The sequence below is a fragment of the Triturus cristatus genome, chromosome 9 (genome assembly GCF_964204655.1).
Source record: "Triturus cristatus chromosome 9, aTriCri1.1, whole genome shotgun sequence".
Classification (NCBI taxonomy): Eukaryota; Metazoa; Chordata; class Amphibia; order Caudata; family Salamandridae; genus Triturus; species Triturus cristatus.
This window is the reverse complement of record NC_140592.1, coordinates 215902257-215918210: the sequence shown is the minus strand read 5'-3', so window position 1 is coordinate 215918210 and position 15954 is coordinate 215902257. Positions and strand designations below refer to the sequence as shown.

The 15954-nt window shown below is 42.3% G+C and overlaps 1 protein-coding gene across 4 annotated transcripts in view; it reads left to right on the top strand.

The window, feature by feature from the left end:
* FLNB (filamin B) overlaps nt 1–15954 on the top strand; it is a 446441-nt gene that overhangs the window by 357416 nt on the left and 73071 nt on the right. For all 4 annotated transcript variants that reach the window (XM_085624763.1, XM_085624762.1, XM_085624761.1 and 1 more), the window contains one exon: nt 7775–8022. In XM_085624763.1, coding sequence (XP_085480889.1) covers nt 7775–8022 — 248 coding nt within the window. The remainder of the gene's footprint in view (nt 1–7774; nt 8023–15954) is intronic.

The window sequence follows — 15954 nt, the reverse complement described above, 5'->3', positions numbered from 1 at the left end:
GGATAGCTGGTAAGGTCTGCGGCCCTCTTTAACAGTTGGGTCTTTGCACTTGAGTTTGTTTTCTGAGCGCCTTCTTCCACTGCTATGATACTCTGGCTTTACACTTTACCTTTACGGGGGACCCCTTTCATAGCAACGATTTGCTTACACTTGAAAACAAGCATTCTGTAGTTTTATTTTTCCATCTCTTTTCCCAACCTTTAAATAATCATATTTATGTCTGTTTTTTTTCATTTGGGTATGTTTTAATGTTTACGTGTAGAGGTGAATAAACTCTGTAGGACATTGTTGTGGCAATACATACATTTGTGGATTCATTTAAAAGCAATCGAAACTGAATATTTCAGATCATAAACTGAGACGATATAAGGTCGTTTCCGGTCTTAAATAAATCTGTATATCTATAGCACCATATATATATATAGGGCCCTTCAACTTGGCCGGCCATCGAATAACTTTCTCGCTCCTTTCCAGTGACCAATAGGAAACCCACCACAGCATCTGCCCCTCCTATATGAATCTTGTGGGTCAACAAAGCTGGGCTAACTGTACCTTATTCAGGGAGTGATATGAAACTAGGAAACAACGGCTTTGATCAATTCAAGGATTCCATCCATAATTGTTTTGTTTTTCTAAGTAAGACACTAAGGGCCTCATGTAGGTAGCTAAATACCGGTCGGTAACGGCCGAAATTCGGTAAATATCCCGTTACCGACCGGTATTTAGCTATTTGAGATGTAGGGGGCATATTTCAGGATTCGGTAATTTACCGAATCGGTAAAAATACCGAATCGGTAAATACCGAATCCTGAAATGATATGTAGGAAACACTCTGAGTGATGAGTAGGAATTAGAATTCGGTATTTACCACCAAATATAGGTTGGTGATAAATACCGAATACCTTGCAAAACGTGATAGTTTGCAGATGTGAATGTGCCATGTGGCAGACATACATGCCCTTAGGGCATGTATGTGCGCCACATGTGCACACATGGACGAATCGGGGGTGCAACAGGGGGTCAATGTGACACCCTGCCACCCATGATACTGCCTCCCCCATTACCGATTCGGTATTTACCGATTCGGTAATGGTAACTGGCTTCCCATTCATTCCTATGGGCCTCCTGGCCCATAGGAATCAATGGGAAGGTATGCCTCATTACCGAATCGGTAAATACCGATTCAAAATTACCGACCCTTTCCGAATCGGTAAATTTTACCGATTAATTACCTACATCACATTTACCGATTCATAAATACCGAATCGGTAAAATTCGGTATTTAAGAGTCGGTAAATGTGAAGCTACCTACATATGGCCCTGAGTGTGACCGGTATACCAAGATGTGGATTCCTTGCACTCTGTGCCATAGACCTCCAGTTGAGGTGGAACAACAAGGCTGAAACTGGTCCTGTGTTCCTGTCGCGATGGGACTTGGTCTGGCAGTCTGTCTGGAATGGCATCATGCACTGAAAAACAATGGACCGGAACAGGGACCAAGCATTACCATTGAATGAGATCAACTGAAGCAGTCCACCCATCACTTTTTGTAAAGTTATTCTTATGTCAGTGCCACATTGAATATAACTTTTCTGATGAAGGAGAATTCCATCTGTCACAAGCATACATTGTTCATTATGGCTTCATAATAGGAAATACTTTGTTGGTCATATAACAAAAGAGATCAAGTAGTGGAGTGGTGAATCTTTTGTGGTACTCTGAAGTGTTATCTTTGTACCCACATTTCGTGTCTATGATGACTCTCTGGCAACATAGGAGTGGAATAGAAAATTTCAGTTTAATGTAGTTGATGTCCGCTATTTGCTAGCCAGGACCGCCCAAACTCTCCCTATGATATTCAGTAATTAATTAAGAAACTTATATTTGGGCTGAGAACAAATTATGAAAGTCCAGTCAAACAGGAGCAGGTCACAGGAGATGTCCGAAGTGTTATGCAGATCCCCGGTCCAGCTCTGGGGAGCGCTCTCTGAATATCCGCGAAATGAACAAACATCTAGATGTGGTAACACATTCTGGTAATAAGTCAAAGTAGGAAGCAAGCGGCAAGCCCCTTGGAACAATGTACTGTGTTTTAATTCATTTTTTAACAAATTTGTTTCTGCAGTAAACAATAACAAATTGGAGTAAATAACCGGTGGTGTCTAAAGAGTGGTCCCCATTCTCAGATCAGTTTGGTCCAGTGGCCTAATGAAAGTTGAGGGCGCTCCTCTGCATGGTACACGGAGGGGCCCCACTCCGGATTTAAACCGGAGCTCTCATGTCTGACTACTCTGCAGAGGGGGCCCCCTGCAGCTTGGGCCCCCGCACCGCGGGGGCTGCGGGGGCCTGTGTACGCCCCTGGTTTGGTCAATGCTTGCAGTGAAGAATCTTAGTGATGAAGAAAATGCTGCAGGCAGAAGCTTGCACTGGAAGAGATTGAAACAATGTGCAGTGTCTCCAGAGTAACATAGACTCCTGACCCATGCTAATTCTAATACCATAACACTCAGCGGTCAGGTAGCCAGCTGTAGTTCAGGTAGACTGCCACTCTTAACACTCATTTAAGACAAAAGTGCTACAGGTTATGCCCATCACGCAGTACTGTAGCACTCCACAGCAATAACCCACCATGCACCATGTCAGGATCCGCCTTCCAGGATCCTCGGGCTGTGCTGATGCTCAAAAAGGGGCCCACCTCTCAACTCCCCCAAGTCCGGAATACAATTCTACGTGGACTAGTGGGATAGTTAAGCGAGGGAAGGAAAGGGTAGGAACAGCAGGGAGGGAGACCTATGGATGACACAAAAGGGAAACACAGTAAACGCTCAGTATTTGATGCAAGACTACAATAGAACAGGAGAACTCTCTAGGTGGTTATTCCGAGGTACATGTAATAACACTCTACCTGTTAAGGAATCAAAGGGAGGTTTCTACCAGAAGAGAGGAGAGGGTGATTGCTGATTTCCAACATGAAACGCTGCACAGAGGAGAAAACATTTATCAGTATATATTTATATATAGATACGTCCCACACAATCCTCTCGGTTGTTAATGTAACACACTTTGTTTTGTGCTCCACCTACCCTGATCATGCGTGGAATAGCCCCCAAAGCAACAGAGGAACCTCCAAACCGACCACACGTGAATCAAAACCAAATCTGATGTGCATCAAGCCATCTGCACTAAATGTCACAAGATTTTCCCCTGGAAGAGTTCAGTAATCTTATGGTCGTGATACATGAGCAAGGTGAGTGCAACGTGTGGCAAGCCAGGTTCGGAGATCCTCTACTGCAGACAGTAAATAAAGTTCACCCCTTGAATCCAGACCTACTGGTCAACATAAACAGTTTCACTCCCTGCATGAGATCACAGATGTCTCTGGTCTCGCCAACAGGGAAGGAACCAAGAAGGAGTGTGGCGCTGTTACATCACAAGCGTCGCACCTCTTTAGGAATTTTGGCTGCGTACAAGCAAATGAAATAGGTTCTGTATTGACCCAGCCTGTTCGGAAGAACACTGAGCAATACTCCTCTCAAGATTCTCTGCAAGAAAACAGTCGGCATTCAGTTTTCCCCAACCGAGTAGCAAAGCCCACGACCAAGCCGGAAATGCCGCCTTCCAGCGCGTGTTAACACAGTAATATGAGGCAAAAGAGGAGCAAGGTGCGGGGAGGCACATTTACCGCCTTGAACAGCTCCGGTCACCGACGATCACCACAGCCGCAGGTCCTCGTAATCATCGGCCGCGTCCCGAGTGCTTGACACTCCTATATCCGGTGACGATGAGCACCAGCGTCTCGCGAGCGTGCTCCCGCTGCGGATGCTGGGAAGTGTAGTTTTCGGGAGGGACTTCTGTTTCTCCTCGGGATCGCCTAGTCCGTGTTTACCAGACTACGGATCCTGACACACCACCTGAACAAGCGTGGAATCAATGAAGAAATCCAACACACGCTGCTGACCAAAGGCGGACTTTAACTTAGTCCACCACTTAGGGCCCAACAAGCTACATACTATGACCACTAGTTGACATCCCACAATGACAATCAGAACATCAGACACGTGATTATCTTCAAAATCCCAGCAGATGTATCCAACATGCTTCCTCCAGCCTATGCCTGCTAAGGACCATACTTTTTAAACAAAAAGAATACCCAGAATGCACATCCCAGTGCAATAACCAGCAAAGTGGTCTATGAAATTGTGCGCCTCACACAACTCTCATACTCCTTAATCCATCACATTTGTAAGTATGCATCTTATAGCTCATTGACTGCACCTCGATTGTCATCACGTATGACATGGAAACACTTCCTACATAGGATCAAAATAAAGACAACACACTCCCACCACCCACCCTACATTGTGTAGCATGCTGCCTATGAAGGTAGGTGCCTCTGTAGTCCACATAGGGGTAGTTAGTGCTGTATAAATGTTGCAATGCAACACAGACATTCCTCCTTGGATTCCTCCTTGGTCTCCTTTCATTGATGGCCAGATGCTGTGCAACAAAGTCTTATTATATAATATCTTGATTATGTTGCTCTTAGGTTGCCCTCAACCCTCTTTAGAAATGTTCAAACTCAAATGTTTCTGCAGCATCCTGTGCAGAACAACCTTTAGTGCCAACATGATCGATACCAACTTAACATTCCCACCGGTTCGTGTTCTACAGCTTCTAGAGGTAGTGGACCGAGGCCTCTTTGAATTTCCTCAGACGTGTTGGGAGGAGCTGAACAAATCCTTCCTTCACAATTCTAGTGTTTTGAGCGCCATCACTACTTGCTCCTCTTGGTATGCTGGCGATAGCTCGTTAGCAGCAGAGCAGTCGCACAAATTCAGAGGTGAGGCACAAGGATCATACTGGTTGAGACAATCAATCAGGGAACGAGGAGTCCTAGCTGGGAAGCTTCTTTTTAAGGTGATGTCTATTAATAACATAAAACGCTCTTCAGCTGATAAGTGGGCTTGTCTACTTAAGTCTAGGTAAGTGACCTGCAAAATGGCACTGTACAAAGGTCAAAAACCAAAGGAAATGATGGACGGAGTGTTGAACATTGCAAGCACTCGCCCCCAGTCAATTGATCTGGGTTTAATCCATCACCGTTCTTTAGCCCACTCTGCCACCCCAGTTCAGACATGGCCATATGCAAATCAGTCGGACCCTGTGCCTCATGGGAACAGTCCATCCCGAACTGCCAAGCCATGTCTTCCCTGGACCGGAAACAAGCTTCCTAGGACCGGTTTCTGGCATTTCAGCCGTTTTCAGCCAGGCTTGCTTGAATCCAGTGGCAAAGTGAGCAAGGGACTCACGTCTGAGCATACCCTGCCAACTTATTGCGAACAAAGCAAAAACCAAAGGAAATGATGGACGGAGTGTTGAACAGTGCAAGCACTCACCCCCAGTCAATTGATCTGGGTTTAATCCATCACCGTGTCTGAACTGGGGTGGCAGGGTGGGCTAAAGAACAGTGATGGATTAAACCCAGATCAGTTGACTGGGGGTGAGTGCTTGCAATGTTCAACATTACATAAGAAATTATTAACTTCAAAAGACAGCAATACTTTTTAAAAAAACCAAGTGTAATTATGAGATTTATTGTAATCTCCAACGGCGTGCCCTTCCTTAAATATTTATTGTCATTTCTGCTTCTGTTTGTATGTGGAGCACAATTCTTGTAACAGCTAGGTGGATCAGAGAATGCAGTACTTTGACACTTCCCACACTTGAACTGCATTGCACCTTCTTTCTGCACCTATCTAAGAGGAAAAGAATGAAACAAAATTAATGGAAATAAATCTTGCTACAAGTAGAGTTTCCCCAGAGGCAGAATCTCCCATACTTATTTTTAACTCCCACTTGTCTCACATACTACTCTCATTTGTACATTCACCACACTCCCCACACACACCCACTTCATCTACGGCTAGACTTTTCGGATAAAAGATCTCCGGCAAAGAGCCCCTCCGCGGGGCCCCTGGGCATTGCAGCGCCGGTCCAACGAGGAGCTGCCCAATGATGAAGCATGACACACTTCGGGGTGTGTGAGGGCCCTTGCTCCTTATAGCAGCTATTCCATCCCTTCGTCCTTTTCTTCTCTTTCCTTAGGAACAGCACACCCTATTACTCACAGTTCATTCCTTGGGGCTTGTGTGCTGGACCTTGATTTCCCCCGATCCCCCCACTTTTTTGATGTCCTATCCATAAGGTGCATCTTGCGTAAATTTCTTACTATTTAACAATCTTTGTCAGTTTCTCTCAGGGAGTCATGACTTCTAGACCTAGGAAAAAGGAAATTGCAAGTAAACATAAGCAAGGTCACAAGCTTTCTCTGGCGCTGCACGTAGTCTCTGGAATTATGAAATAGTTGAAAACTACTTTTCCAACAACATTTGACAACATCTTAATAATTGCTATCTCTTCTAGTTGTTTGTGAGCCAAAACTTAAAGCAAAGTAAAACAGTAAATGAATTACATTCATTGTACTGTGTAATGAGCAATATATGTGGAATCGGTGGGCTAAAGATGCTTTTTATCAGAAGTGGTAGGCAAGTTTCTTATCGGGCTTCTAGGATAACTGCCCCCTAAAATGAGATGATGGTGGAATGTGGGTGTAGAATTTGTGTAATGTCATCTACAAATGAGGACATAGAAAGTGTGAGAAGCGAAGGGGCCTGATTTCAATGTTAGAAGGGACTGAAGAAGTTGGTGGCAATTGGGTGTAGGATCCTGGACCATCTTCTAGGATTATGAAATGTTAGGAGTAGGCAGTGAGACAATCCAGGATACAAACTGCTTAAATATTGTTGGTATGGAGTTTGGCAACAGTGTCACTGTGAAGATGAGAGAGTCCATGGGGAGAATATTTTAAGAGTGGGAGTAATGCTATGTATGTATGAGTGAGTGAGTGTTTGTGTGTATACGAGAGAATCATAAAGTGAAAGACACTTGGAATAGGAGAATTAAATCAAGAGCCGGATCACAACATTTACATTGCTGCAGTTACATGTGTGTGATGTTAAAGAAGGCAGTACAGGTGAAAAAAACCTTTACGCTGCTCCAGGAGAGTACATTATTTACGCCAAGATTACTGGAAATTAAGCGGACTAGCTGCGGCTTTTGTACAACAAAACAATAGCAGCGCCACAATAACATCCAAAATTACAAAGACTCAGTGACAGCACAAGAATATAACCATAACATTGCAACACACAGCATGCCAAGAAAAACCAACACAGGACTCCAACAGAAAAAAAACACAGCCCAATTATATGAGGCAGCAACAGCACAAGTAACAACACTGCAGTACAATGGAGTGTTGTTACTGTATTTTTGTGTTGTTAAATTATTTTATTTTGTGTTGTGTTAATGTTTTATTGGTGTGTGTTATTTTGTGACGTTTTGTGTTTATATTACTTTGTGTTGAATTGTGTTAGTATGTTGTTATGCGGTAGCCTTCTTGGTTGTTTTGTTGTGATTTGTCATATTTTTGTTGTTTTGTGTTATGTTAATTAAAGTTCCAGTCAAAAAACATTTAAATTACTACAGTCGGTGGTGGTTGTATACCTCGACTTTAGCTCTACCTCTTCTAGTGACACCTTTCGCTTTAAATCCATGAAGCAGACATTGTCGTAAGTTAACATTTCTTATGCTCATTTTGTGATCTTGACCCATGTGTTTCTAAACTACTCTAAAATATACTCTTCGCGTGAAAACTTCTCTCTTTTAGGTCGCTGCAAGAATTTTTAATGCAATCAATACAAATATTTCATTCTAGGTCCAGGACTTGCACCCACTGTTAAGACTGGAGAGGAGGTTGGCTTTGTAGTCGATGCCAAGTCTGCTGGGAAAGGGAAGGTGACATGTACAGTGCTGAATCCAGACTTTACAGAATCGGAAGCAGATGTCATTGAAAATGAGGACGGAACGTATGATATTTTCTACACCACGGCTAAGCCAGGACCATATGTCATTCACGTCCGCTTTGGCGGAGTAGATATTCCCAATAGCCCCTTCACCGTAATGGTAAGTCCATTCTTCAGCTAGTAAACTAAAAGAAAGAAATATTGATCTTGATTGACCAAGACAAGCCTTTACATGTGGTTGTGTTTTAGTTGCACTTGTGATGGGATGCTGCATTGAACCCAATTGTTATAAGATAAGCGTAGCCTTGAGAAAAGGGAAGGGTGCATAGATGCTCCTCGTAGTGTACCTCACTTTGTAGCGGAAATGAATGACATTGTTTAAAGTACTATGCAGTATGGTATGCACCTACTTCTAAACAGATGTTGGATGATGCCACAAATTTACAGTTTTGTGTTTTTTTGATAGGGCTCATGTTGAGATCAAAAGAATGCCTGAGTGAGGGAACAGTACGTGCTAACTTCAGCCATGCTGGCTTGGTCTTCCAGAGTTTGTACTCTTGCCCAAGTCGGGATGGCCAAGCTAAGTCATGTCCCTATACATGTACCTGCCCTCAGTTCTCTTAAGACAGTAGTGTTTTTCGGTCTTCTGTATTGTTACAAATGTGTCCAAGATAACTCGTAAAGTTTATTGATTCAGGTTACTTAGCGCATAGCTAAAAACAATTGTGTACGTTGCGACCTATTCGTTACTTTGCTAGACGTTGCCAGACTCGGCATTCAGAGCAAGTCTGGGGCTCTGTGCTAAAAAGTCAGGGCACTGTAATGAACCTTCTGTGGCAAGTCTGGTTGCTTCCGAGAGGTGCCTCTTGTGTTTTTAGTGAGTTGTGTATTTACCACAGCACTCTGCTGTAACAGACACACCTACCGTAGACTATTGTGCTTAATATTGGTCAGTTGGAAACCCTAGTGAATCTGTAAAGCAGACTCATGAGGAACATGACTACTTAAGGATGAGGCATCCTTATTGACGTTTACTAGGGGTTTATGGATTACAACATTTGTGTGAGAGGAGGGCACCCCATAGTGTATGTGCTGAGTTATCTGATGACCACTGGTCAGCATGCTTTGCTGTCTTCTGATTATATATGTCCCTGTACACTCAGAAGAAGAGATGAGTTTAAAATTGGATTATTGTGTGGTTGCTCCTGGCAAATGTTTATTTATGCTACCCCATCATTGTGTAAAAGAGTCGCATCTATGTTTAAAACAAAAAAAAAAGACTTCAAATAGTGTTGTTTTTGTTTCCAGGCAGTTATTTAACAGTTCCTCCACAGACTTCCTGTTTTTTGTTATCGTCTCGCCAATAGTCTTAATTGCATGGGCGTATTCTTCCTGACCTCATTTCCGGTCACTGTTTGTCAGTTTAAAGATGATGAATGCTACTTGTGTTTCTGTTCGCTGCTCCGGTTCATTGAAGCACTGTGATGTTGCCTTCTTGGCTCTTATTGTTCGCTTGCTGATTGTTTGCTTCTGTAATATATGATTTTTGTTCTAGTGAAAGTCAGGATGAAGAAACTGTAAGCCAGTGATTCAGACAAAGAGCAAAATGTGAATTAAAAAGTGTCGATCTTTTTACTCATGTCCACTTCAAACTGAATTTACTTCCCCTTGGGTCTTTTCGTGGCGGCAAAATATTAAATTAAATCTATACAAATAGTTAAAATAAACAGCAGCACAGAACATCTACAGGTTCATATGTCTATATGGTCAGATGACTTTCCTGGGGCAACCCCAAGCCCTGACCAAATTAAAATAAATTGATTCGCACAAACACTTTTTTCATTTGAATTTAAGTGTGCTTTCCCAGTAAATCACGGTTTGCATTTTTAATAAGGATGTCGCCATTTACTTACCACAAATACTTACGTCTTTTTAAATGTACTAGGGATACAAAAAAATATATAAAACATGGCTTTTAACTTATGCTAATAGTGCTGGGAAATGTAAAACTCTCTAAATGTTCCCATAGGCCACGTGGACATTGCATAGTTTGTTGGAGCAGAGTGTAGGCACAATCTTAACAATTCCTTGGACATATGCTTGGCTCTCCGAGTTTGGGGTATTCAGCAAGCCTGTGATTGCTCCTTGGTTAAGAGCCAATTTAACATAAGGAGCTACTGTTTGTGTTCGCTGCCTCCAGCAGAAAAGCAACAACAGACTCCTCGCTTCTCGCTCCACTTGCTGGCTACTGTGTGTGGCTGGCCTTAATAATGCGAAGTAAGGATTCTTGATGAAAGGGGACAGCGGTGCGGTGGAACTTATGAGTATCAGCCCTGCTAAGCTTCACAAGTCAAAATAGAGCAGGGCTAGAAAATCATAAGGTTCGAGTGCATAGGGCCTGTATGATAAAATATGCATAAATAAAAAAGTACTTGACCCGCGCCTAGGATTTACCTAGATGTCAGCATATTTGTGGAATCTCTAAATTCCCCACGAGTGCCATTGGAAATCTACAGAAGCCATAGATTTCTAATTATACTACCAACCTGTTTGGCTAACTCCTTCACGTTTCTGAAGGGCAGTCAATCCGCAAGAGTTGGTATTGTGGAGTTCCATTATTACACATGTACATTTTTACCCATATGGCTGGCCCATATTATTTTGTCCATTATTAAAAATCCGTTGCCAGGCAACCATCATAAAATATGGGAGCATATGTGGATTGTTGGTACCTAATTTAAACATTTACTCAAGCCTTTTTTCCTACACAAATTGGGTTTGATAAACAAGTGGGAAGATTTGGAAACACTAAGCTAAGACTTCATGGATATATACTACCTTTTGATTGACCGCCCTCCCCGGCCCTCTTGCCTTAGAATGTAGAATTTTCCACCGCTAACCCTGAATGTACAACTTAAAGAATTCATCATGCTTGTGGGGTTCCCACAGTGGTGTGAGACATACGTGAATATAAACATCCACAGTCACCAACCAATCTTATTGGCATCCTTCAAATTGAACAAAGGAAATGTCTTGTATTCGTTAGCAAAAGCTTAACTGGGATATTTTGCACTGTAATAAGATGCATCATTACAACTCTTTCACACCATGGATAATATTTCACAAAATCCACCCTCCCCAAAAAATCTCCCACACATTTGGAAGGACAGCATTTGTTTTCAAAGCAGAGGGCTGTGTTCTGCCGACATATTTGGGGCTCAAACGCCTAAGTGCTTTTCTTGCGGGTTAACATTATTTATCATACTAAATTCCTGTTTTTGTGCTCGCTATCACAGATAAATGATTTTGGAACAGAAATATGAGAGCAACTGGTGATGTTTATTGGTGGTGCTTTTTCTATAAAATGTGTTTGTAAGTTAGGAAGCCTGTGTGTGCGAGAGGAAAGATCTGCTGGAGTTAAAATCAATCTTAAAGCTTTGCTAGCCTATGAAAAATAAACCCCATACATTTTTACCAATGTCTTATTCTAATTGATAATGTTTAAATTGAGTTTAAGGCCAACATTGTGCTTCTGTAGTGAGTCTAGTTTGGTAACCGGTGACTCCAGAATTGTTACTTAGAGATGCTTGTTCACAAACCCTACATTTTATCCATGATTTCATCATGGAATATTGGTTTGGCTTTCCCTTGAGTAAGGAAGCCCTCTGTGGCTATTTTGAACGTGCATTGTATTTTCTGTACATGTGTATTTACCCTACATGTCGATTTCCCTTTCATAGCTACATAGTTCAGACATAAGACAGTTACTGTCATCATAGTACATACATCTGGAATCTCAAATCGCTATACAAATGGTTTTCGTGGTCTACTCAAATGGCTGCAAGGCAAGCTTTGAAGCACAAAAGAACGCACCTGTATAAGTGAAATTTAAACCTAAGCTTTTACTAGTGTGAACATGAATACTCGAGAGTGGGCACTGAGGCTCCAATTTAATGGTCATGGTCAAAATATCATGTTGAGTTCATTGCCTAGGAGCACTAGGCTTGTAGCCGGACCTGAACTGTTCTGGAAACTGGATTTTCTGACATGTCTTTATGAAAGGAAACCAGCTATAAGATCAGAGGGAAGACACATGTAAACATAATTAAACATAAAATGGAAGGGTTTCAGCAGTTACCAGGACAAAAAACTGGAAATTTACAGCAGTGCAGCTGAGGTCCTTCTGAAACACAGAAGGTGTGTTCTTAAAGTAAACAAGGTTCCACAATTCGTTGCGAGGCTAGGGGCTTAATCAAGTACTTCGAAAGTAAGATAGCCTAAGTGCAGAAAATGCAAGCAGCAGAAGAACTGCAACTCAGTAGTATTTAAAAGTCAAAACGCTTTTGAAAAATTACATACAATAAATGTAAAAAATACAGTTCTGTACAGACTGCCTTAAAGACGTACATGATGAGCTGCAAATTCGAGTGATAACATTGAGCTAAATGGAGGAAAAATGTACTTAGTAAGAAATCATTGAAATAACACTTACTAAAATCACAACTGCAATAGCACTACTTGATGGACCCTGACATATAGCAGTGAGTACTGGATGCAGTTAGTTTATTTGATCCAACCCCGTACTTTATTTTTGCCTGGTTATTATATATCTGCCAACTATTTCAGTTTTGTGGAATCAAAATCATATATATATATATATATTATCTACTGGCGGTCGCCAGTAGATAGTTATAGTTAGGACCGTCTTTCCATAGGAAATCAGAAAATTCTATTTTGAATAACTTTGGAGCCGGTTGACGAATCCTCGCAAATTTTTCAAAATAGGTGGGGCGCTCCGCTCCGCTCCTACCCTGAAAGTGTCGGGGTGATTAGTCAAGCGGGGGCCGAGAAAAAAGGGGGGTCCCAAAACGCGTTTTCCCCATGCATTTTTCCATAGGGACCTTTAGTCCAAGGTACAGCCCGAACGGCTGAACAGAATTATTTGAAATTTGGCAAAGAGAAAGTCCTCAGGTCAGGGATGTGCCTTTTGAATATCTGGAGTCAATCTGTTCAGTAGTTCCTGAGAAAATTTCAGTTAAAAGTACATATATATCTATAGGCACGCACCGTGCGCGTACGGTAAGCATACCGTACGCTGCCGTGCGCAAGCGTAATTCTGATTGGTGGTTACATGACAGTAAACATTCCAGTCGGTCGAAATCAGGAAGTGTCGGCCGCCATTTTGTCTCTCACAGTCTGAGGCAGTGAAAAACAAAGGTGGAGAATGTGAAAAGGGGGCAAGGTGGACAGTTCCTGATCCCCTAGCCTTTGTCAGGGGGTCACTGAAGGACCCCCAAGGATGAAAAAAACAATTATTTTTTTTTCGAAAAAGCGCGGGGTGCGCGCATGGCACGCACAACGCATCGTGGGCGCTTGGTGCGCGAAGCGCATCGAGCGCCCACAGCGCGCGCACGGTGAGCGAAGCGCAACGTGCGCGCACGGTGCACGCACGGTGTTGAACCTGAAAAAAAAAAATATTAATAAATACATAACTTAACATTTAAAAAACCGTACAAATTCACTTAAAAAACCATAGGTTTCACACACGTTATAGTTAGGAATTAGCATTTAAAAAACCTTGCAAATTCACTTAAAAAACCATAGGTTTCACACATGTTATAGTTAGCTGGACATTTCACTCGTAAAAAACCAATGAAGTTCCCCCGTTATAGTTAGTGCAGGCAACTATAACTCACGCGACCGCAATCCTCTGCTGATGACGTCAGATATTACATCACTGATTAAATATGTGTCTTTCTGAAAAATAAATATTTGTAATATATGTATAGCTAAAGATTAATGGAAGAAGACATGGGTAAATAGGTGTCTAAATACAGTGATGTAATATCTGACGTCATCAGCAGAGGATTGCGGTCGCGTGAGTTATAGTTGCCTGCACTAACTATAACGGGGGAATTTCATTGGTTTTTTACGAGGGAAATGTCCAGCTAACTATAACATGTGTGAAACCTATGGTTTTTTAAGTGAATTTGCAAGGTTTTTTAAATGCTAATTCCTAACTATAACGTGTGTGAAACCTATGGTTTTTTAAGTGAATATATATATATATATATATATATATATATATATATATATATATATATATATATATATATATATATATATATATATATATATATATATATATATATATATATATATACATATATTTTAGAAATTGGGACTCTAGTTGGTAGGGGTTTGCACCCTGTCCAAGTAGGGACCACAATCCTAGTTAGGGTAGGTCAGATACACAACCTAAGTTAACCTGTGTTCATCCTCTGGTAGCTTGGCACAGAGCAGTCTGGCTTAACTAAGAGGCAATATGTAAAGCATTTGTGCAACACAAATTTCTCTAACACAGTGAAAACACCTCAAAAAGACTCCACTCTACTTTATAAACCTAGAGGATATTTATCTGAGTAAAACAAGATCAAAATTACAAAAATCCAATAACTAGAAGTCGAGGTATCATTTTTACAGATTAAATTCAAAGACCATGCTTAGAAGTCAATAGTGCCAAAATGTTACCTGAGGTCATAGTAGACCAGGATACATCGAAAGTTCAGACTGACTGTGATGGAGAGCAGACCTGCTATACAGGACCTGTGCAGGGCCTTATAAAAATTACCTTGTATGGAGCAAGTGTCAGCCTTGAGGACTCGCTGCGTTGGTCCCGATCCACACAGTCTGGTCGATGCGTCAAAGTCTAGCCTCACAGTCCGTGTCGAAGGGTCGGCGCTGCGTCAGAGTCTGGCCCTGCAGCAAAGTCTTCGAATTGGTGCTGCATCGATGGTGAAACTCGCAGTCTAGACCTGCGTTGTCGTTCAATCCTCACTGCATTGGTTCTGATCAGCTCAAAGGGGTCACTGTGTCAACTTTTGCAGTAAACAGCTGCAGAACCCACTTCTAAAGCTCAGTACTGAGGGGCACCTCAGGCACGTATAGGACTCACAGATGGCTGTGTCCAGCAGCACCGGCAGAATTGCAGGAAGTCTTTTATGACACAGACTTCAGAAAAGAGAGGCTATCCAGCAAGCCCTTGGAGAAACGTGGGATCAAGGGTGTAGAGAACAGGTCCAGTCCTTCTCACTCCCAGACAAGAAGCAGCAGGCAACAGGCCAACACAGCAGAGCAGGTGGCAAAGTGGCAGTTCCTTCTACAGCACAGCAATTAGCAGGCACCAGGCCAACACAGCAATGCAGGTAACATAGTGGCAGTCCCTCCTACTGCACAGCAGCCCTTCTTCCAGGCAGAATGCCCTTGGTTCCAGCTAAGTTCTGATTTGGTGGTGTCAGGGGTCCAGAAATATACCCAAATATGCCTTTGAAGTGGGGGAAACCTCAAAGAGTCCTTTGAAGATCTCACGTTCCCCATCTTTCAGGCCCTTTCCTGCCCTCGTTCCAGACTCAGTTGAGTGGGGTATGCAACTCTTTGTGTGTGGACAGGCACAACTCTATTCAGGTGCAAGTGTTAGCACATCCTTCCCAGTCTACCTCAGGAATGCCCATCAGCCTGGTGATGGGCCACCAGGATGCAAATGTCACACCCCAGCTCCCTTTGTGTGTGACTGTCTAGAGGGAATACACACATCCCAACTGTCACCAACCCCAGACATGTATTTAGAGACAGGCAGAGGCACAGAATGGTTAAAGTAAGAAAATGCTAACTTTCTAAAAGTGGTATTTTCAGACTTACAATTTAAAATCCGACTTCACCATAAGCTGTAATTTTAAATAGTGAGTCCAGAGACACCAAACTCCAAATCTCTATCTTTTCCCAATTTGAAACGACACTTCAAGGAAGCTTTAAGTCAATCTCAATGTTAACCTATGGTAGAGCTAGACCTTGAGTACTAAAAAACTAATTTAGCAGTGTTTCACTACCAAGACATTTGAAACTTCAGTGCATGCCCTGCCTTTTAAATACACTGCACCCTGCCCATAGGGCTGCCTAGTGCTTACATTAGTGGTGCCTTATAGGTAATAAAAGGGTAAGTTTGGGCCTGGTAAGTAGGTTGACTTGCTAGGTCAAAATGGCAGTTTAAAACTGCACACACAGGCTCTGTAGTGGCAGGTCTGAGCCAGGCTTA